The sequence below is a fragment of the Oncorhynchus gorbuscha genome, linkage group LG09 (assembly GCF_021184085.1).
Source record: "Oncorhynchus gorbuscha isolate QuinsamMale2020 ecotype Even-year linkage group LG09, OgorEven_v1.0, whole genome shotgun sequence".
Taxonomy (NCBI): Eukaryota; Metazoa; Chordata; class Actinopteri; order Salmoniformes; family Salmonidae; genus Oncorhynchus; species Oncorhynchus gorbuscha.
In genome coordinates, this window is record NC_060181.1 from 47,444,980 (window position 1) to 47,466,252 (window position 21,273).

At 45.5% G+C, this 21,273-nt stretch overlaps 2 protein-coding genes across 12 annotated transcripts in view; both read right to left on the reverse strand.

The window, feature by feature from the left end:
• Nucleotides 1-21,273, reverse strand: part of LOC124043720 (LIM domain only protein 7-like) — a 135,180-nt gene that overhangs the window by 58,148 nt on the left and 55,759 nt on the right. For 9 of the 11 annotated variants that reach the window (XM_046362617.1, XM_046362618.1, XM_046362615.1 and 6 more), the window contains exon 3: nt 15,614-15,869. In XM_046362617.1, the coding sequence (XP_046218573.1) occupies nt 15,614-15,831 (218 nt within the window). In that variant the 5' untranslated portion in view covers nt 15,832-15,869. Of the gene's footprint in view, nt 1-15,613; nt 15,980-21,273 lie in introns of all 11 variants that reach the window. The other 2 variants (XM_046362611.1, XM_046362613.1) reach the window with 1 other exon arrangement.
• Nucleotides 11,087-12,827, reverse strand: LOC124043721 (LIM domain only protein 7-like). The gene has a single exon (XM_046362619.1). The coding sequence runs from the start codon at nt 12,556-12,558 to the stop codon at nt 11,527-11,529; it is 1,032 nt and encodes a 343-aa protein (XP_046218575.1). The 5' UTR covers nt 12,559-12,827; the 3' UTR covers nt 11,087-11,526.

Below are 21,273 nucleotides of genomic sequence, written 5' to 3' on the forward strand. Positions count from 1 at the left end.
CAGACCTGACTGCCCTTAACCAACACAAAAACATCCTATGGCGTTCTGCATTAGCATCGAACAGCCCCCCGTGATATGCAGCTGTTCAGGGAAGCTAGAAACCGTTATACACAGGCAGTTAGAAAAGCCAAGGCTAGCTTTTTCAAGCAGAAATTTGCTTCCTGCAACACTAACTCAAAAAAGTTCTGGGACACTGTAAAGTCCATGGAGAATAAGAACACCTCCTCCCAGCTGCCCACTGCACTGAAGATAGGAAACACTGTCACCACTGATAAATCCACCATAATGGAGAATTTCAAAAAGCATTTTTCTACGGCTGGCCATGCTTTCCACCTGGCTACTCCTACCCCGGTTAACAGCACTGCACCCCCAACATCAACTCGCCCAAGCCTTCCCCATTTCTCCTTCTCCCAAATCCATTCAGCTGATGTTCTGAAAGAGCTGAAAAATCTGGACCCCTACAAATCAGCCGGGCTAGACAATCTGGACCCTTTCTTTCTAAAATTATCTGCCGAAATTGTTGCCACCCCTATTACTAGCCTGTTCAACCTCTCTTTCGTGTCGTCTGAGATTCCCAAAGATTGGAAAGCAGCTGCGGTCATCCCCCTCTTCAAAGGGGGGGACACTCTTGACCCAAACTGCTACAGACCTATATCTATCCTACCATGCCTTTCTAAGGTCTTCGAAAGCCAAGTCAACAAACAGATTACCAACCATTTCGAATCTCACCATACCTTCTCTGCTATGCAATCTGGTTTCAGAGCTGGTCATGGGTGCACCTCAGCCACGCTCAAGGTCCTAAATGATATCCTAACCGCCATCGATAAGAAACATTACTGTGCAGCCGTATTCATTGATCTGGCCAAGGCTTTCGACTCTGTCAACCACCACATCCTCATCGGCAGACTCGACAGCCTTGGTTTCTCAAATGATTGCCTCGCCTGGTTCACCAACTACTTCTCTGATAGAGTTCAGTGTGTCAAATCGGAGGGTCTGCTGTCCGGACCTCTGGCAGTCTCTATGGGGGTGCCACAGGGTTCAATTCTTGGACCGACTCTCTTCTCTGTATACATCAATGAGGTCGCTCTTGCTGCTGGTGAGTCCCTGATCCACCTCTACGCAGACGACACCATTCTGTATACTTCCGGCCCTTCTTTGGACACTGTGTTAACTACCCTCCAGACAAGCTTCAATGCCATACAACTCTCCTTCCGTGGCCACCAATTGCTCTTAAATACAAGTAATACTAAATGCATGCTCTTCAACCGATCGCTACCTGCACCTACCCGCCTGTCCAACATCACTACTCTGGACGGCTCTGACTTAGAATACGTGGACAACTACAAATACTTAGGTGTCTGGTTAGACTGTAAACTCTCCTTCCAGACCCATATCAAACATCTCCAATCCAAAGTTAAATCTAGAATTGGCTTCCTATTTCGCAACAAAGCATCCTTCACTCATGCTGCCAAACATACCCTTGTAAAACTGACCATCCTACCAATCCTTGACTTTGGCGATGTCATTTACAAAATAGCCTCCAGTACCCTACTCAACAAATTGGATGCAGTCTATCACAGTGCAATCCGTTTTGTCACCAAAGCCCCATATACTACCCACCATTGCGACCTGTACGCTCTCGTTGGCTGGCCCTCGCTTCATACTCATCGCCAAACCCACTGGCTCCATGTCATCTACAAGACCCTGCTAGGTAAAGTCCCCCCTTATCTCAGCTCGCTGGTCACCATAGCATCTCCCACCTGTAGCACACGCTCCAGCAGGTATATCTCTCTAGTCACCCCCAAAACCAATTCTTTCTTTGGCCGCCTCTCCTTCCAGTTCTCTGCTGCCAATGACTGGAACAAACTACAAAAATCTCTGAAACCTGAAACACTTATCTCCCTCACTAGCTTTAAGCACCAACTGTCAGAGCATCTTACATATTACTGCACCTGTACATAGCCCACCTATAATTGAGCCCAAACAACTACCTCTTTCCCAACTGTATTTAATTAATTAATTTATTTTGCTCCTTTGCACCCCATTATTTTTATTTCTACTTTGCACATTCTTTCATTGCAAAACTACCATTCCAGTGTTTTACTTGCTATATTGTATTTACTTTGCCACCATGGCCTTTTTTGCCTTTACCTCCCTTCTCACCTAATTTGCTCACATTGTATATAGACTTGTTTATACTGTATTATTGACTGTATGTTTGTTTTACTCCATGTGTAACTCTGTGGAAGGACTGCCCGTTCCATGATCTCGCCATCACGGTTGACAACTCCATTGTGTCCTCCTCCCAGAGCGCTAAGAACCTTGGCGTGATCCTGGACAACACCCTGTCGTTCTCAACCAACATCAAGGCGGTGGCCCGTTCCTGTAGGTTCATGCTCTACAACATCCGCAGAGTACGACCCTGCCTCACACAGGAAGCGGCGCAGGTCCTAATCCAGGCACTTGTCATCTCCCGTCTGGATTACTGCAACTCGCTGTTGGCTGGGCTCCCTGCCTGTGCCATTAAACCCCTTCAACTCATCCAGAACGCCGCAGCCCGTCTGGTGTTCAACCTTCCCAAGTTCTCTCACGTCACCCCGCTCCTCCGTTCTCTCCACTGGCTTCCAGTTGAAGCTCGCATCCGCTACAAGACCATGGTGCTTGCCTACGGAGCTGTGAGGGGAACGGCACCTCAGTACCTCCAGGCTCTGATCAGGCCCTACACCCAAACAAGGGCACTGCGTTCATCCACCTCTGGCCTGCTCGCCTCCCTACCACTGAGGAAGTACAGCTCCCGCTCAGCCCAGTCAAAACTGTTCGCTGCTCTGGCCCCCCAATTGTGGAACAAACTCCCTCACGACGCCAGGACAGCGGAGTCAATCACCACCTTCCGGAGACACCTGAAACCCCACCTCTTTAAGGAATACCTAGGATAGGATAAGTAATCCCTCTCACCCCCCCCCTTTAAGATTTAGATGCACTATTGTAAAGTGACTGTTCCACTGGATGTCATAAGGTGAATGCACCAAATTGTAAGTCGCTCTGGATAAGAGCGTCTGCTAAATGACTTAAATGTAAATGTAAATGTGTCGTTGTATCTGTCGAACTGCTTTGCTTTATCTTTGCCAGGTCGCAATTGTAAATGAGAACTTGTTCTCAACTTGCCTACCTGGTTAAATAAAGGTGAAATAAATAAATAAAAAAATAAATAAATCTCTTCGAGACCACAGCTTAGGGGGGATGTCACTGGAAACTCTACAGGAGTTTTCCATGTGTGAGGGAAATACATCCAGATGCTTCAGACCCATGTTTGAATGGCCTGTCTTGTGAGTGTGTCACACAGAGAAATAGAAAGAGTGTGTGTGTGAATTTGTGAGATGGAAAGTGTGTCTGCTTCATATGTACACTCACCTCCATGTGTATTTGGACAGTGAAGCTACATTTTTTAAATGTAGTCCCCTCATTTGAAGAAAGCACAAGTATATGCACTTATAGTATACTAAAGCAGTCAAAAGTGTAGTGTTTGGTCCCATATTCCTTGCACACAATGACTACATCAAGCTTGTGACTCTTGTTTTGGTTTTGTTTTGGATTAAGTAATGCCTAATAAGTATTGCGTGCAAGGAATACTTTAAGTACTTTAAATGAATACACTAAGTGAACTTATACTTAATCCAAATACTTCATCACATGGGGGGGCTAGTTACATGAAGTGCTTTCATTTGTAATTGGTATGAAAATACCCTCAATTAAAAGGTGACATTCTGTACTGTCACCTAACATGATAGACATGATCTCAAATCCAAAATGCTGGAGTATAGAGCCAAGTAAAAAAATGTATCTTCACTGTCCAAATACATATGGAGGGGAGTGATGTCAGAGTGTGTGTGTGTAAACTGTGTATGTGTTTTCACGTTGCCAAGAGTGGCAGGTAACAGCTTTCATCCCCTCACACGACGATGGGGAATTTCAGTGTAGGTTTTCATGTCTGTCTTCGTTACTAAAAAACGAATGCTCTATGATCATCATCTACCTCTGCTGTGCAGACTTGAGTTGAAATACTATTAGAAATGTCTCAAATACTTTGAGAGTTTACTGCCTGACTGCCAGTGCCTGGAGTGCCATGTGAGTGGGGTTTGCACTTTTGAGAATTCTTTATTGAATCCATTGCGTTCAGGCAAGGTCAATTGACCACAGCTAAAGTATTTTAAATGAGTTCAAATAGTATTTCGAACCCAGGTTTGGTGCAGTGTCTAGGGGTAAGTATGGGGTTCATCTCAGAAACCCCAAACTAAAATATTGCATAATTGCGTAAGATGCTTGATTAGGTTCAGGAGGGAGATAATATACTGTATTTTATGAGAAAAGATACTAACAAAACTAGCGAAGTGTCCACCCCCCTAAACGGAAACTCTCAGCGAAAGCATGGGCCAAATGTTCCTTGTTTAGTCGTCTCATCCCTGTCTGTTCTATATATGTTATGAGAGTGAGTGTATGGTCAATAGCTTGAGTTATATATAGATCTTACTCATGTTCAAATCCCTTTTCATACCACTGCGCTCATACTGCTCCCCCAAGTCAGTGTGAAGTCCTCTGATGTTGAGAGACACTGTGTTATTCCAAGGCAAATAGAGGTGCTAGGGTGATATCATGCTTTGCCATTCGTGAACCACCTCCGATTAATTCCATGACAAGTTTTCAGTCTGTTTTTGTCTATTTTTATTAAGCATGGGACAAAGTATTTTTAAATTCACAGGCAAAGGCAATCCATGAGCAAAAAACAAACAAAAAAACAAACAAATGTATAACAGAATGGGGTCTTGTTGTGTTAATTCTGATGGAGGTATACATTTTTGGTCAATGCATTGACGACAGTACTCATGTGGTGGTGTCTAGAATTAGCACTTAAAAAAAGGTTAGCAGCAGTTATACAAGTTGTACAGAAAGGTCATTTACTTAGAGTGTTGCGTTTTAGAGCTTCAGAATCGTATAGCTTGTATGGTTTCAGAAAATACCACAACCTGCGTAAAAAAAGTCATTTGTTTGACCTAATCAATCAAACCACTTTCTCAAAAGCTGAGGTAACATAACTGTGGGTTATTTTTCTACATTTCCACCACTGGGTTTATGTGTTAAAATACATTTACTGTAAAGTTGTCTTTTATCAATTTGTTGCAGTTAGTTTGAAAGGCACATGTTTGTTTTTGGTAGAGAAGTGCTTAATATAGTTAATTGAAATTTCCTTCTATGAGGTCCTTCTATAAAGCACCACTCCGTATCAATGCATGTCCACATGCGATTTAGGGCACTTTGTCACGAACCGGCTCAAAGCCCGTAACAAAGGGAGACAACGTGGAGATAAGGAGTAGCAAAATCTATATTTATTAAATAAGTAACTAAGTATAATATACAATGGTGTGTGTAATCAGTAATCAGTAGTGTAAGTGAGTGTTTTGCATGCATGAATGTGATAATGCAGGGTGATGAAAGGTGCCAAAGCAAACAAACAAAAGGCCACCAAGAACCACAACAGAATCTACAACAGGTGTCTGCATGGAGAGAGTCTCCCCATGAATGTGGAAGAGGTCTATTTATCCTGGGAGACACCTGGCCCAGGTGTTTCCCATGTAGCTGACGACCCTCTCAACTCCGCCCACCGGCATCCTAATAAGGAACAAGAACAAAGACAGAATACGGCAGACAGAGTGGGAGGGTCGTCATTTCCCCCCATAAAACCGGGGACCAACAAGGACCCCGGAACAACATACCAGCCTCCCGCGTTCCAAATTGACATCGGCCTCCGCGTCCCAAATTGACACAGGCCTCCGCGTCCCAAATTGACACAGGCCTCCGCGTCCCAAATTGACACAGGCCTCCGCGTCCCAAATTGACACAGGCCTCCGTCCCAAATTGACACAGGCCTCCGCGTCCCAAATTGACACAGGCCTCCGCGTCCCAAATTGACACAGGCCTCCGCGTCCCAAATTGACACAGGCCTCCGCGTCCCAAATTGACACAGGCCTTGTGCCCCAAATTGATGAGGGTTTACGTGTTCACACTTACAATTTGCCCCAGCCAACCTCCTCCCCAGACCTCAGCAACCTTCGCACAGGAAGCAACATTTAAGAGGAAAGAAAACAAGACCAGGAGGGAGCAGACAGGACAGAGAACATGACAATACGAAACAATGGTCAGTCACGTAAACATTAGGAACAGGGCGCACGAGAGAGCGCATCAGCAATCACGTTTTCAGTCCCCGGATGTGCCTCACATCGAGATGGAATGATTGTAAAAATAAACACCATCGCATTATCCTCTGGTTTGGACACATCATGGACCTCAAAAAAATGAGGGGGTTATGGTCGGTGTAGACCACAATAGGTACTACCCCGACCCGACATACACTTCGAAGTGTTGTAGCGCCCAAATGAGTGCTAGCGCTTCCTTTTCAATAACCGAATAGTTCAACTGATAATCGTTAAACTTTTTAGAAAAGAAACTAACAGGCCTCTCAATCCCAGACACATCTGCTTGCAGCAAAACTGCACCTGCCCCCACATGACTAGCATCCACCTGCAAGGTAAATGACAAATCCATGCGAGGAGCAGCCAGCACTGGAGTTGAGGTAAGCAACCTCTTTGAATCTTCAAAAGCGTGTTGACAACGAGTAGACCAAACGTAAACAGCCTTAGCTTTCAGCATATCTGTCAAGGGAGCGACCACAGTAGAGAAGTTATTCAATCTACCCTGCAATATACAATCGTCAGGACCAGGAACATCTTCCTCCTCATGCACAGGTCTAGCACGACAAGAACCCAAGGAAACAACGGTATCAGCCAAAAGAACAGGTTTACCGTCCTCTGTAGAATCCCACTGTTCAGTCTCAGAGGAACGTGCATAATAGGGTTTTAACAGATTTACATGGCACAGCTGGTGTGCTTTCCTCCGTTCTGGAGTGGCAACTAGATAATTTTGCTCAGTGTACTGGCGCACCACTGTATATGGACCTTGAAATTTGGCTTGAAAAGGAGAACCAACAATTGGCAGCAGAGCAAGAACCTGGTCACCTGGACTAAAGTGACGAGGCTCAGTTCGGCGATCAAATATGCCCTTCATCCTCTCCTGTGAAGATGATAACTTCTCTTTAGCCATTTCACCAGCGGCATTCAGCCGTTGGAAATCACACACATACGAACACAGGGACTGAGGAGGCTCGGGAGACTTCCAGTCATCCTGGAGAACAGATAAAAGTCCACGCACCCTATGTCCAAACACAAGGTCATTTGGACTGAAACCTGTGCTCTCCTGTGAAACTTCCCTAGCGGCTAACAGTAACCAAGGCAACCCCTCCTCCCAATCCTTATCCATCTCAGTACAATAAGCTCTCAACAAAGACTTAAGTGTTTGATGGAAACGTTCCAGTGCTCCTTGACTTTGCGCGTGATAGGCGCTAGACACATTGTGTTTAATATGGAGCTGTTGAAGAACCTGACCAAACAGATTAGAGGTAAAATTAGATCCTTGATCACTCTGAATGACCTTAGGGATTCCAAACAATGAGAGAAACTGAGTCAAAGCTTTTAACACCGATTTAGTCGTGATAGATCGGAGAGGATAGGCAGCAGGAAACCTAGTGGTCTGACACATCACAGTGAACAGGTAACTGCTACCCTTTTTAGAACGAGGCAGAGGACCCACACAGTCAATAATCAGATACTCAAAAGGTTGGCTGAGTACAGGAATAGGAAACAATGGTACTGGTTTAATAACTTGATTAGGCTTACCAGTTAATTGACATGTGTGACAAGTTTTGATAAAATCAGAAACATCCCTCTTTAATCTAGGCCAAAAGAAATGTCTTAATATGCGATTGTAGGTTTTCCTCACCCCCATATGTCCAGCAACGTCGCTGTGAGAAGTTTCCAACACCAACTCACGAAGCTTAACTGGTACAACAACTTGACTAATTGCCTCCCCCAGAAAAACACTATCATGAGACACCCACTTTCTCATCAGGACATCCTCTTGGAGAAAATAGCCATGGGCGACATCTCCCAACTGTTCTATAGGCACAATTTGATCACGCAACTCTTCCAACGTGGGGTCATCCCGTTGAGCATTGATTAGATCTGAGCGGGTTACAGATAACGGGATAACAGGGAAGACAGTGACATACTTTGTATTATTATCATTAGTCGGCGCAGTGACTAGTTCGCCACGGCTCATAGAACGTGTCACTGCACACGCAGAGAACACCTCTGGGAAACTCTGTACACTCTCATCAGGAATCCCAACAAATGACGGCTTAGTGGAAACCACTAGAGATGGAAACACGACTGGCCATACACGCTCACCTGCCAAGTTATTCCCAAGGATAACGTCGATACCCTCAATAGGCAACGAAGGACGCACCCCCACAACAACTTCACCCTTCACCAGCCCACAATCCAACATCAGTTTATGCAATGGAACTGACAGAGTGTTCAAACCTATTCCCCTAATTAGAACACTATTCCCCGAATCAGTCTCAGCAGAAAAGGGTAACACAGACTCCAACACAAATGATTCAGAGGCACCTGTGTCTCTCAGGATCTTCACTGGCACTAGGTCTTTACTTCCTAACATAGACACAAAACCTTCTGTAATGAAAGGTAAATAGTCTGGATCAATATGGACTTTCACATTCTCCTGGGCCTGAGGAAATGAGTCAAGAATGAACTGATGTGGAACAGGTGCAGCTAACGCAGCGGGCTTAGATTTAGCGTAAGCACCCTTTGACCTGAGAAGTGGACATTCGTTTTTCCAATGACCTGAACCTTGACAGTAGTGACACTCCTGCCCAAAGTCAGCCTTACCATGGGAGTCAGGTTCAACCCTAGTTGAATAGAACTCTGCCCGAGAACCAAAGTATCTCGGTGAGCGAAGCCCAAATCTATCCGAATGCCCCCACTCTTTCCGAATACGGGGTTTTGCAAAGACACTTTTGTGAGTCAACACATACTCGTCCGCCAAAACCGCAGCTTCAGCAACATTCTTTACTTTCTGTTCATTAATATAAGTGGCAATACGATCAGGAATTGTGTCCTTAAATTGCTCTAACATAATCAGATCACACAGCCCTTGGAAAGTCACAACTGCAGAGGCGGAACACCAGCGATTAAACTGTAAAGATAACTGTCGCGCAAACTCAACATGAGTCTGGTTATCGTCCCTTTTTAAAGTTCTAAATCGTTGACGGTAAGCCTCAGGGACCAATTCATAAATCTGTAACACAGCTGTTTTAACTTTATCATAACTGGCACTGTCGTGTACACTAAGAGCTGAATATGCTTCCTGCGCTTTACCAGTCAGCACACACTGCAACATTAAAGTGCGGTCAGAATCAGGCCAACTCCTAGCGTCAGCAACCCGCTCAAACAACGAAAAGAATGTCTCGGGGTCCCTTTCATTAAACCGAGGCAATAACCGCAAGTTCCCAACAATATCAAATGTCTCTGGGGCATGACCAAAAGCGGAACTACCCCTAGGTAAATCTGGGTCACCTTCCCAAAACAAACTCTCCCCTGAGATCTTTCCTTCCCTAACCAACTCTATACGTTCTTGTTGCAACTTGATTTTAGCACGCTCCATATCTTGTTTAAATGCCAATTCCTTTTCATATTTCACACGATCATGCTCTAGCTTCTCACGATCATGCTCTAGCTTCTCACGATCATGCTCTAGCTGTAACAAAAGCAGTTCTTTCTGCTGTTCAAAAAGAAGGCAACTAGGACTAACCGATGGAATGGCCATTGTAACGTTATGGGGAGACAACAAATCCTCAGCAGAGGCTGGCCCGGTGGTAACTTCAAGAATACCACTCTCCATCAGATTGGCTTTCAATATCAACCTAATAGAATTCTTTAGACGTTTAGCACTAATCTCAACCTTGTAGTGTTCCGCGACCTTCAACAGCTGTTCTTTAGTACCTAAATCTAACAATTCCTCTGATGGAGAGCGAATGAACTTATCTACATAAGACGCCATAATCACACAAAATTTTTTTATCGCTTTTCCCTTCTGCTGAGCACACCAGAACACAACCCGAGAATTGACAATCACCCTGAGCACCACAGAAGAGAGATGAGATATGGAGCTTCCCCAAAACCTACAATAACTCAACCCTAGTCTTCGTGCAGATTTGCGGTGGGAATTTACGCACTGTAGCCCGCTGGCAAGGAAATAGAACTCCCCAGCATGCTGGCAAATTCCACCAAGCCACGGATGTGCCCCCGAGACAACTGCTCAGTCCACAGACACCACACAAAAATAACAAACATTAACCATGCCCAACATATTCCAAAAATGAAACACGTCGCTAAACCTATCAGGGGAAAAAGGCTATAGCTCCGGGTAGCAAGTTCCACTACCCTACCCAAATCTCCCACCGAGGTACACAGCAGATTACTCACTTCAGACTGACGTCCCAACAGAAAGTAGAACAAGAGTTCAGGCTAGGCAGGGCCTGGAAACTAACCATTATACTCTCTCCAACATAGCACACAAACCAAACAACAAAGGCAACCAATACTGGGCCGATCACACTCAAACACCATATTCAAACCAAACACGTACCTCCACGGTCTCCCAAACCAATAGTTCAAAGATCCCGGATGAGCCCCCACTTGTCACGAACCGGCTCAAAGCCCGTAACAAAGGGAGACAACGTGGAGATAAGGAGTAGCAAAATCTATATTTATTAAATAAGTAACTAAGTATAATATACAATGGTGTGTGTAATCAGTAATCAGTAGTGTAAGTGAGTGTTTTGCATGCATGAATGTGATAATGCAGGGTGATGAAAGGTGCCAAAGCAAACAAACAAAAGGCCACCAAGAACCACAACAGAATCTACAACAGGTGTCTGCATGGAGAGAGTCTCCCCCCATGAATGTGGAAGAGGTCTATTTATCCTGGGAGACACCTGGCCCAGGTGTTTCCCATGTGTAGCTGACGACCCTCTCAACTCCGCCCACCGGCATCCTAATAAGGAAACAAGAACAAAGACAGAATACGGCAGACAGAGTGGGAGGGTCGTCACAACTTCAATAACAGACAGAAAAGGGTTTATTAGAAGTAAACAGCACCGGTGTGTGTGTGGGGGCGGGAGGTGTGGGGGTTAAAGAAGAAAACAACAATACACAACCTGGAGATTTGAGTCTCTGTCTCAAATGGCACCCTATTCCCTATATAGTGCACTACTTTTAACTAGAGCCTTATACGGTAGACCTATGTGGCTCCAGGTCAGTCAAAGTAGTACAGCGCCTCTGGAGCAAATTCGAGTTAAGTACTTTGCTCAGGTGCACATTGACCGATTATTCACCTTGTATTTGAACCAGCAACGGTTACTGGCCCAACGCTCTAACCGCTAAGCTACCTGTCGCCCATAGCAGTGCACTATATAGGGTTTGGGGTGCCATATGAGATTTGCTCTGAGAGCAACAGGCACTGTAGCGAAGTTGTTGTTTTCAGCAGCCATTTTAGTTCCTAACTCTTCAGAAAGGCTAACCTCTCAATCATCATCCTCTTCTTGTACCTCAGCCGACTCGCCTCCCTAATCGCCACCATCTTCTGCAGGTCACCCTCGCTACAGGAAGTGGGCAGCGACGGACCCATCTGATTGGCCGACATACCTAGATATGACCGCTGATCTTGGACACGCACTGCCCCCACCCCCACCCCGAGCACCACCCCAAACTTCCTCAGCAACATGTCGTCCGTTTTAGGGTGCCCATCACGATCTCCTCTTTCCTCATGGTTCTCCCTGCCCTCAGCTTCAACCTCCTGGGTCAAAGGTGAGGGGGGGCAGAGCAGCCGCGCCTGGAGCTTGGCAGGCAGTGCCCAGGGCTCAGGGATGGTCATCGGGTTGTAGCTGTCGGCCGCACCCAACACTGGTCTCTGCCGCCGACCATCCTGGGGCTGGTTGACCTTCCGAAAGATGAAGTCGTCCCTCTCGATGTCAGGGATGATGGTCTTGTGATCCTTGCCTGGTGTCTGCGGCTGGGTGGCGATGTTGAGCTGGGGGTTCGAGGCATAGAGGTGGTCGGACAAGTGGTTTACGCACACCCGGGTTTTCAGCACAGCCAGCGCAGAGTTGGAGTGGAAGGCCTGGGTGCGTCGGGCGAACATGTCGTCATTCTCCAGGTCAGGGAAGATGCTTGCCAGGGACTCATCCAACTGTTCTGGTGGATCCAGGGGGTTGTCACGCCCCAGAAGGGGACGCTTCTCGCATTTGACCAGCCGGGGGCCGGAGGTGGGGTCGATCATAGGGAATACCACCGGGAAGCGCTCAAAGTATGGGATGTTGGTGGCTTGCTTTTTGGGGGGCTGGTAGAGGGCAGTGTGTTGTGGCTGAGTGTTGTAAGGACTGGAGGAGGAGGGGGGGTGGAAGAGAGAGGAGAAGGAGAGACAGGACAGAGGGTTGATGAGTTGCATGCAAGTAGAATAGGAGGAAAGCAGAGAGCTAGGAAAAGGAGGTTTAAAAAATAGAAGGCTATTTGATTCAAAACTGGGCTGCATCAAACTGAGGACCTTGTATTCTGAAGCAGCTTATTCAAATCGTAAGTGCTTGGCAAACACAGTACAGTATCTTAACATATGTACTGATGCAAATTGGACTAAACAGCAAGACAGCAAAGTGATTATACCTCAGTATAACTGGTATATCTCTCAAAACTGCTCTTCAAGGCATGTTAGGGCACAGTTACTAGCGAAACTTTTTAGCACAGTATCGTTGTTAGTACATGAGAGAGGGCAGCCAATCAGAACTCCTGCCCTTTTAAGGCAATGCGTTAGACCAGTGTTCCTGTGATTTCACAGTCAATCGAGCAGCTGTATCGACCTTTGACCAGCAGGGAGGCTGGTGTGGGCGGAGCCTTCAGGTGCATGGGGGTGAGAGGAGGGGGAGGGGCCGGAAGGGGCTGAGGAGAGCCAGCGACTGACATCGCAGTCAGAGTCGTCAGAGGATGAGCCGCCAGACTTCTTTCGGCTATGGCCCCAGAGAGGAGTGGGTGCAGAAAAGAGAGAGAGACAGAACGAGAGAGAGAGAGGGGGGGAGAAGGATTGATGAGGGAAAGTGAGGGAAAATAGAGTGGGGAAAAGGAGTGTAAGGCAAAGTGAGAAGAAAAGAGAGAAACGGAGAAGCAGAAGTCAGACAGGTGGAATCAATACAGTGAAGTTAGTAGAGTAGAATAGTTCCCCACAGCAGTGCGGACCCAACTTATCAATCAAATGAAAGCTTTATGAATGATGTTAGAATCACATGCATTAAACAGACTATAGGGAATCACTGGAAAATGTTGTGATAGAAAGAGATAGAAACAGGAAACTGTGATAGAAAGATAATGAAAATAGTTGGTGATAGAGTGATAAAGTATTGTTAGCAATAAGAGTGGGATGTGCCATTAGAAATAGTGAATGTAAGAAAGAGTAAGGAAATTATGTGTGTGGTTTGTAAATGTTGGCATTGTATGTACTAATGTTTTATATAGTATTTGAGATGTACAGTATGAACATGTGAATGGAATGCAAGTGCTTTAAATGATGACGTTAAATCTATGTTGTGGGGTATGATGCTGTAAGTGTTTGTGCATGTGCGGTCTTTAACATTGGCCCTCTTTGCATCGTCCCCCCCTCACCCTGTGTCAGTATGTCCACAGACCTGAAGCCCTGGATCTTCTTGTACCAGGGTCTCCTCTGGGACCCCAGTTTGATCTTCTGCACGTGGGTGTCCTCCTCAGGCGTCCAGAACTTGGGCAGAAACCTGTCATATGACACGTCGACAGTTGACTTGGGCAACGCACCCACTTTGCGAGCGTACAGGTCGTCCTGAATGGGGTCAGCATACCCAACATCATCTTCCTCGTCTTCAGAATCGTCATACATCTGTCGGAGAAGGCTGTCAGTGGGGAGAGGACGGTGGTGGTCCACCCTGACTGAGCCCATCTGAGGCTGGGGGGAGCACATCGGCGTCATTGGCCCACTGCTGCTACTCGAGAGAGAGAAAGAGAGACCAGCCAATCGTATGAGGGGAAAGGGTTTACCAGGAAGGTACAAGCAATCAAAAGGCAGAGCAAGGAGCGTATGGTGTTGGAACATCCTTGGGTAAACGGCACACAATCTCCAATGAGAGCACACAAGGATAGAGGTAAAGGGCAAGGCAGAACCAAAACGAAAAACACATGATCAATGAAATCAAGTAAATTAAATGAAATCAATTTGTAAGTCGCTCTGGATAAGAGCGTCTGCTAAATGACTTAAATGTAAATGTAAATGTAAGTAAATGAAATCGAGTCAATGTGAAATTGGATATTTCGGATGGCAAGTCACTGCAAATCCAACTGCAAGAGGAACGAGCAAATACAACTAAAGAAAACAATAAAAGAAAACAATCAAACACACAAACAAAACAAACGTATTAAATCTATCAGTTAGAAGAGCCGGCAAGTTAAGACCACGGTGGCCTGCTACACTCATGGTTCTGGAAAACCATGCAAACTGAAGCGTTCTCTCATTCTTTCTTTCTCCCACACTCGTTCATCCGGCAGGCATAACAGAAGAAGCACTCTCTCTTTCTCTCTCGCTCTGGTCAGATCCCAGAGCATCAGGCTTTCTGACCTGAGGCAGGTCACCATCTGCCGCGGTGGGGCGTTTGTGTTTGTGGTCATTGTGACCGTTGGCCAGGTCCCTCCTTTCGCCACTGAAACCACTCCTCCCCCTCCTCCTAATCCCACAGCATTCCCGGCCTCCAGAGGGCTGATTGGTAGTGCGAAGTTGGCAGGCAGGGCAGGGGAGGGACTGTGGAAGCGCCGGCTGGCCAGGTCGTCCAGAACGAGGTCGGGGTCCGGCCGCTCGGGGTCAGAATCATCACCACTGCCACTCTCGTACTCGTACGCCCACTGCAGTTGGGCGGCAGGCAGGGAATCCTGGGATATGCATCTGTTGTTGGAGGATTCTGACCTGGTCTCACAGAGGTCAGTGTTCCGAGGTTAGTCGCAACATATGATGGTACAGTGCACACACACAACCATAAACATGGGACAATCATACACAACCATGGGAGAACCAACCAGCAGAATGACAGAAAGACAGTGGAGATGATAGGAGAGGAGTGTGTAAAGACACGGGCAAGTATCAGGGTATGGCATACAGTAGATTTGAACCACATAGAGTCAGATTCATGTCTTATGCAGTATTCAACAGTGCAAAGCAATAGTTTTATTTGGTGTGAAAGAAGAAAAGCTGGCTTATAGAGCTAGCTTACTGTAGCTTGTATTGCAATGGAGTTTCATAACGATCAAAGAAACTGGGTGGCAAGGTTTGACTCGATACCATTACCATTTAACAGAAGGACACCAATTCACCTGAATTATACTGAATTAAAATGGAATGGAGCCCCACCCTTCTGGATGATTTAACCATTGACAGAGGAGTGAACAGACTGGAATGAACATTTTACACTTCTATAGCCCCTTCGTACATCCGAAAGGATTTGCTAGAGCAGCACCTGAGGATAAAGACTTGAGGTAGCTGATTTCTGGTGTATAAGCTACAGGTGTGTGTATGACTCTGCTACCTGGTGAAGGTGCCATCCTCCTCAGTGTACTTGGGGCTGGCCCAGCTTCGGCGGCTGTCCTCGTGGCGCTCGGCCCGCTTCTTGCGGAGAGGTGCTGGCACGTAGGCCGCCGGCTTGTCCTTGGTGGGCAGGAACTGGTTGAACTGTGTGGTCGTTTTGGGTGCGATGACCAAAGAGCGGCGGTAGTGCAGCGAATCCTTGTTACTGTCCACCGCCATCTTGAAGACTGAGTCCACCTCCGCGTCACTCCCACAACCTGGGGATATAGAGAAGGAAGAGGTGAGAAGTTGAAGAGGAAGGGGAAGGACACGGGAAATGAAAAGGGGAGGGAAGTGTAAGAGGAGAGAAAAAGTAGAAAGTAGAAGTCTAATGAGGGTTGTGGAGGGGAAGATAAGGGGTAAACGAGAGAATAGCCGAGTGGAGATTGGAAAGGGAAGGTGGGAGGAGGGACGGGGGACGAGAAGGGGGAGGAGAGAAGAGGAATGGGAAAGGGTAGAGTTGAGAGGTCCAGTAAAGGAAGAAAAGTAGAGAAAAGGAAAGGGAGGAGTAAAACGTCTATTTAGTGTTGTGTATAATTTGATTGTCCGCTATAATATGATAGAACAGGTAGTCCCAAACTGGGGTACCCCCAGGGGTAAGCGCAATGCCGTAGGCGGTACGCCAAATAAAAAAGTGATTCACATTTAAAATAAAATACATCTTCACATTTTCAAACAGCCCATTTATATTTTCCAATGGGGCTATACATTTGGGTGAGATGTTTTTCTCGCCTGAGCAGCCTCGTTTCACTGCCAAAAATAAAATGAAACCATCTAGTGTTCAGCAAAGTAACAACACAATGTCAAATACAGCTAGTCTAGTCAAGTAATTAACATCCAACACATTAACCGTTACTCTCTCACGGGAATTCAAGTAATGGTCACATGTAGCCAAATGTAGCTGCTGCTCATTCCGTTTGCTCGAAAATGGATCAATGATTCAAAAAAGTAAGATCTGCGTCCATAGAGACACATACCAGCTCTGCTGGTAGTACTGCTACTACCAGCAGTACTACACTTGCACCTGTCAATGACACAAGTTGTTCTGCTTCCACCACCACATCCAATGCTAGCATCAGTAATTCTACATTTGTTGTTAGCCCAGCTAGCATGGACACGGACAGTTGTAATTCTGATGCATCCGAAGAGCTACTGCCCCCTTACCCTGGAAAGCACCGAACAACAGACAGCGTTGTTGGACCATCCAAGTGGTGCAAATATGATGAGAACTACATTGATTTGGGGTTCACTTATATTGGAAGTAGTGCCTTTCCTCAGCCACAGCCAATTTGAAAAATGAGTCACTGGAGTTTTTTGAGCGAGAATTAAGATGACTTTTGAGTAGTAAGACATGTTTAAAAGCAACAGATACCATTAATAAGAAGGGGTTAGAAACATTTTATATGGTGAGCTACCGAGTGGCTAGGACAAATAAGCCCCATACTATTGTGGAGGACTTAATTCTTCCTGCTTCCGCGGATATGGCTGGGACAATGCTGTGGGAAAAGGCCAAAAAACTATACAGACAATATCTTCATCAAACAATACTGGTTCACGACACATCAGTGACATGGCAGGAGATGATTTGAAACAATTACTGCTTCACATACAAGCCAGGGAATTATATGCGTTACAGCTGGATGAGTTAACAGACGTGGCAGGCCTGGCACAGCTCCTGGTTTATATTCGTTACATCTATGGGGGGTCAATTAAGGAAGACATACTTCTGCAAACCGCTGGAAAGTCTCTCTCTCTAATTACTGACCTGCTCTCCTGGCCTTAAACACCACGAACCAAAACAAAACCTATTCGACTTAATTGAAATAACTATTATTAAATAGAAGTAGAAAAAACGTTGTTTGTGTAATATATTTGTCTTACAGTGAGTTTGATAAGTTTCAAAGAGAAAATATAGTTATCAACCACTAGAGGGCGGTATGTGTTTCTTATGATAAGTAGCTCTCTTCAACTGATGCTACATGTTTTTGTATCCCAAAACATTATTTGTTTTACAGTGAGACTAAGACATTGTATTATGAAACTATCCAATTTTAGTGTCGGCTGAGAGACTTTTAATCAATAAAATAGTCCACAGATTGTCAAATGTCAACAAAGATCCGGTATCGGTAAAATCAACATGCTCAGTGTGAATTTATTGACTCTGTCAGGGTACTGACACAGAACCCCTCCACTGGTTTCCTGGGCTCAGTGCTAGGAAATGACACTCAACCTGTCTTCATCATAAGAGAGGTTTCTGAGTCAAAGGTGAACAAGGTGATTAGCTTACTAAAGAACTCTAAAGCCAAAGATGTGTTTGGGCTGGACTCTACCTTTCTTAAAAACTCCAAAGAGTCACTCATTGGTCCTATTACTAAGGTCACTAACACATCTATTAGTCTGGGGGTGTTTCCAAGGGTATGGAAGTCGGCCATTATAACGGCCATCTTAAATCAGGCGATCCTGCTGACGTGAGTAACTGCAGGCCCATTAGTATACTACCTGTGGTGTCGAAGGTTGTTGAAAAGTTTGTAGCAGAACAAAATCAACAACAGCCCCTTCACATTACACTCCATGCAGTTTGGCTTCAGAGCAAAACACTTCACAGAAATGGCCAATTGCTTTCTTCTGGAAAATGTGAAGTCCAAGATGGACAAAGAGGGCGTTGTTGGGGCTGTGTTTCTGGACCTAAGGATGGGTTTTGATTCTACTAACCATGAGGTTCTCATCACAAAATTATCTAAGTCAACTTTTTCCCCGATGCCTTGAGATGGATGAAACCATACCTTGAAGGCAGAACTCTGTCGCCCACTCTTAGCTATGATGTGGGCGTGTCCCAAGAGTACGGGTCAATGCTGCCTTCTGTCTGTACTGGGTCTGAAGTTCAAATGTATGCAGATGATACAGTGATATATGTGCATGCAAAGAGCAAACAACAAGCTGCACAAGAACTCACTACTGTAATGGTCCAGGTTACAAAGTGGCTCTGTGACTCGTGTTTGCATCTCAATGTGAAAAAAACTGTCTTCTTCACAAAGAGGGCAACAGATGCTACTGAGCCAGATGTCTATGTGTCAGGGGAGAAGCTCCAGGTGGTGTCTGATTTTAAGTACCTTGGCATCATACTTGATTCCAACCTCTCTTAAAAAGCAGGTGGAAAAGGTCATTCAAATAACCAAATACAACCTAGCTAATTTCTGATTTATACCGAAAGTGTTTGACTACAGAGGTAGCATAACTGTATTTCAAATCTATGATACTCCCCCACTTAACATACTGCTTGACTAGTTGGGCCCAAGCTTGCTGTACAACATTAAAACCCATTCAGTCTGTCTACAAACAGGCTCTCAAAGTGCTTGATAGGAAACCCAATAGCCATCATCACTGTTACATCCTCAGAAAGCATGGGCTCCTGAGTTGGGAAAATCTTACACCGAACATATGGCGGTAGATCCACAAGGTCTGCCATGAGAGGTGACTCTGTAGTTCCCTTAAGGAAAAGTATCCTTTAGTCAATCGCCTTTTCTGTGAGAGCTTCCCATGTCTGGAATACACTGCCATCAGACACACATAACTGCACCACCTATCACACTTTTACAAAAAACATGAAGACATGGCTAAAGGTCAATCAGATTTGTGAAATAATCCCTAGCTTGTATTGTCAGTTTCCATGTTGTCTGTTGTCTGTAGCTTGTGAGCAGTGGAAACACTTTGTTGCTTTTTATGGATTTTGCCCTGTTGCTTTTTGTGCTTTGTTGCTCTGTCTAATGCTATGTCTTGCTTGTCCAATGATGCTCTGCGTGTGCTCACTACTCATTGATTGTCTGTATTGTAATTGTTTTTAATAACCTGCCCAGGGACTGCGGTTGAAAATTAGCCGGCTGGCTAAAACTGACACTTTAACTGAAATGTTGATTAATATGCACTGTCCCTTTAAAAAATAAACTCAAACTAAACTCAAGTTTCAAGAACATTTCCCAGGACATAGACATATCTGATATGGGCAGAACTCTTAAATTCTTGTTAATCTAACTTCACTGTCCAATTTACAGTAGCTTTTACAGTTAAAGAATACCATGCTATTGTTTGAGGAGAGTGCACAGTTACTTGATAATGTATTAGTAAACCAAGTAGGTACATTTGGGCAGTCTTGATACAACATTTTGAGCAGAAATACAATGGTTCATTGAATCAGTCTAAAACTTTGTACATTCAATGATGCCATCTAGTGGCCAAAATCTAAATTGTGGTTAGACTCCTAAGTAATATAATGGCATTTCTCTTGCATTTCAAAGACGCATATTTTGTTCTTTGTATTATCTTTCACCAGATCTAATGTGTTATATTCTCCTATATTAATTTCACATTTCCACAAACTTCAAAGTGTTTCTTTTCAAATGGTATCAAGAATATGCATATCCTTGCTTCAGGTCCTGGGTTACAGGCAGTTAGATTTGGGTATGTCATTTTAGGTGAAAATTGAAAAAAAGGGCCAGATCTTTAAAAGGTTCGCAAGGCTGCCTGCCCAGACGGTATCCCTAGCCGCGTCCGCAGAGCATGCGCAAACCAGCTGGCTGGAGTGTTTACGGACATATTCAATCTCTCCCTATCCCAGTCTGCTGTCCCCACGTGCTTCAAGATGTCCACCATTGTTCCTGTACCAAAGAAACCAAAGGGAACTGAACTAAATGACTATCGCCCGTAGCACTCACTTCTGTCATCATAAAGTGCTTTGAGAGGCTAGTTAAGGATCATATCACCTCCACCTTACCTGACACCCTAGACCCACTTCAATTTGTCTCCAATAGATCCACAGACAATGCAATCTCCATCAGACTGAACACTGCCCTATCCCACCTGGCATGAGGAAGACCTACGTAAGAATGCAGTTCATTGACTATAGCTCAGCATTCTACATCACAGTACCTTCCAAGCTCATCATTAAGCTCGGGGCCCTGGGTTTGAAACCCTCCCTGTGCAACTGGGTCCTGCACTTCCTGATGGGCCGCCCCCCAGGTGGTGAAGGTAGGAAACAACACCTCCACCTCGTTGTTCACCCATGTCTGCATGGCCACACATGCCTCCAACTCAATCATCAAGTTTGCAGAAGACACAACACTAGTCGGCCTGATTACCAACAATGACGAGACAGCCTACAGGGAGGATGTGAGGGGCCCTGGGAGAGTGGTGACAGGAAAATAATCTCTCACTCAACGTCAACGAAACAAAGGAGCTGATCTTGGACTTCAGGAAACAGCAGAGGGAGCACGCCCCTATTAACATCGATGGGAAAACAATGGAGAAGGTGGAAAGCTTCAAGTTCCCCTGCGTACACATCATGTCGATCTGACGATCTGAAATGGTCCGCCCACTCAGACAGTGGGGTGAAGGAGAAACAGCACCTCTTCAACCTCAGGAGGCTGAAGAAATTTGGCTTGGCCCCTAAAACCCTTACAAACTTTTACAGATGCACAATTGAGAGCATCCTGTCGGTCTGTATCACCGCCTGGTATGGCAACTGCACCGCCCTCAACAGCAGGGCTCTCCAGATGGTGGTGAGGTCTGCCCAACGCATCACCGGGGACAAACTACCTGCCCTCCAGGACACCTACACCACCCGATGTC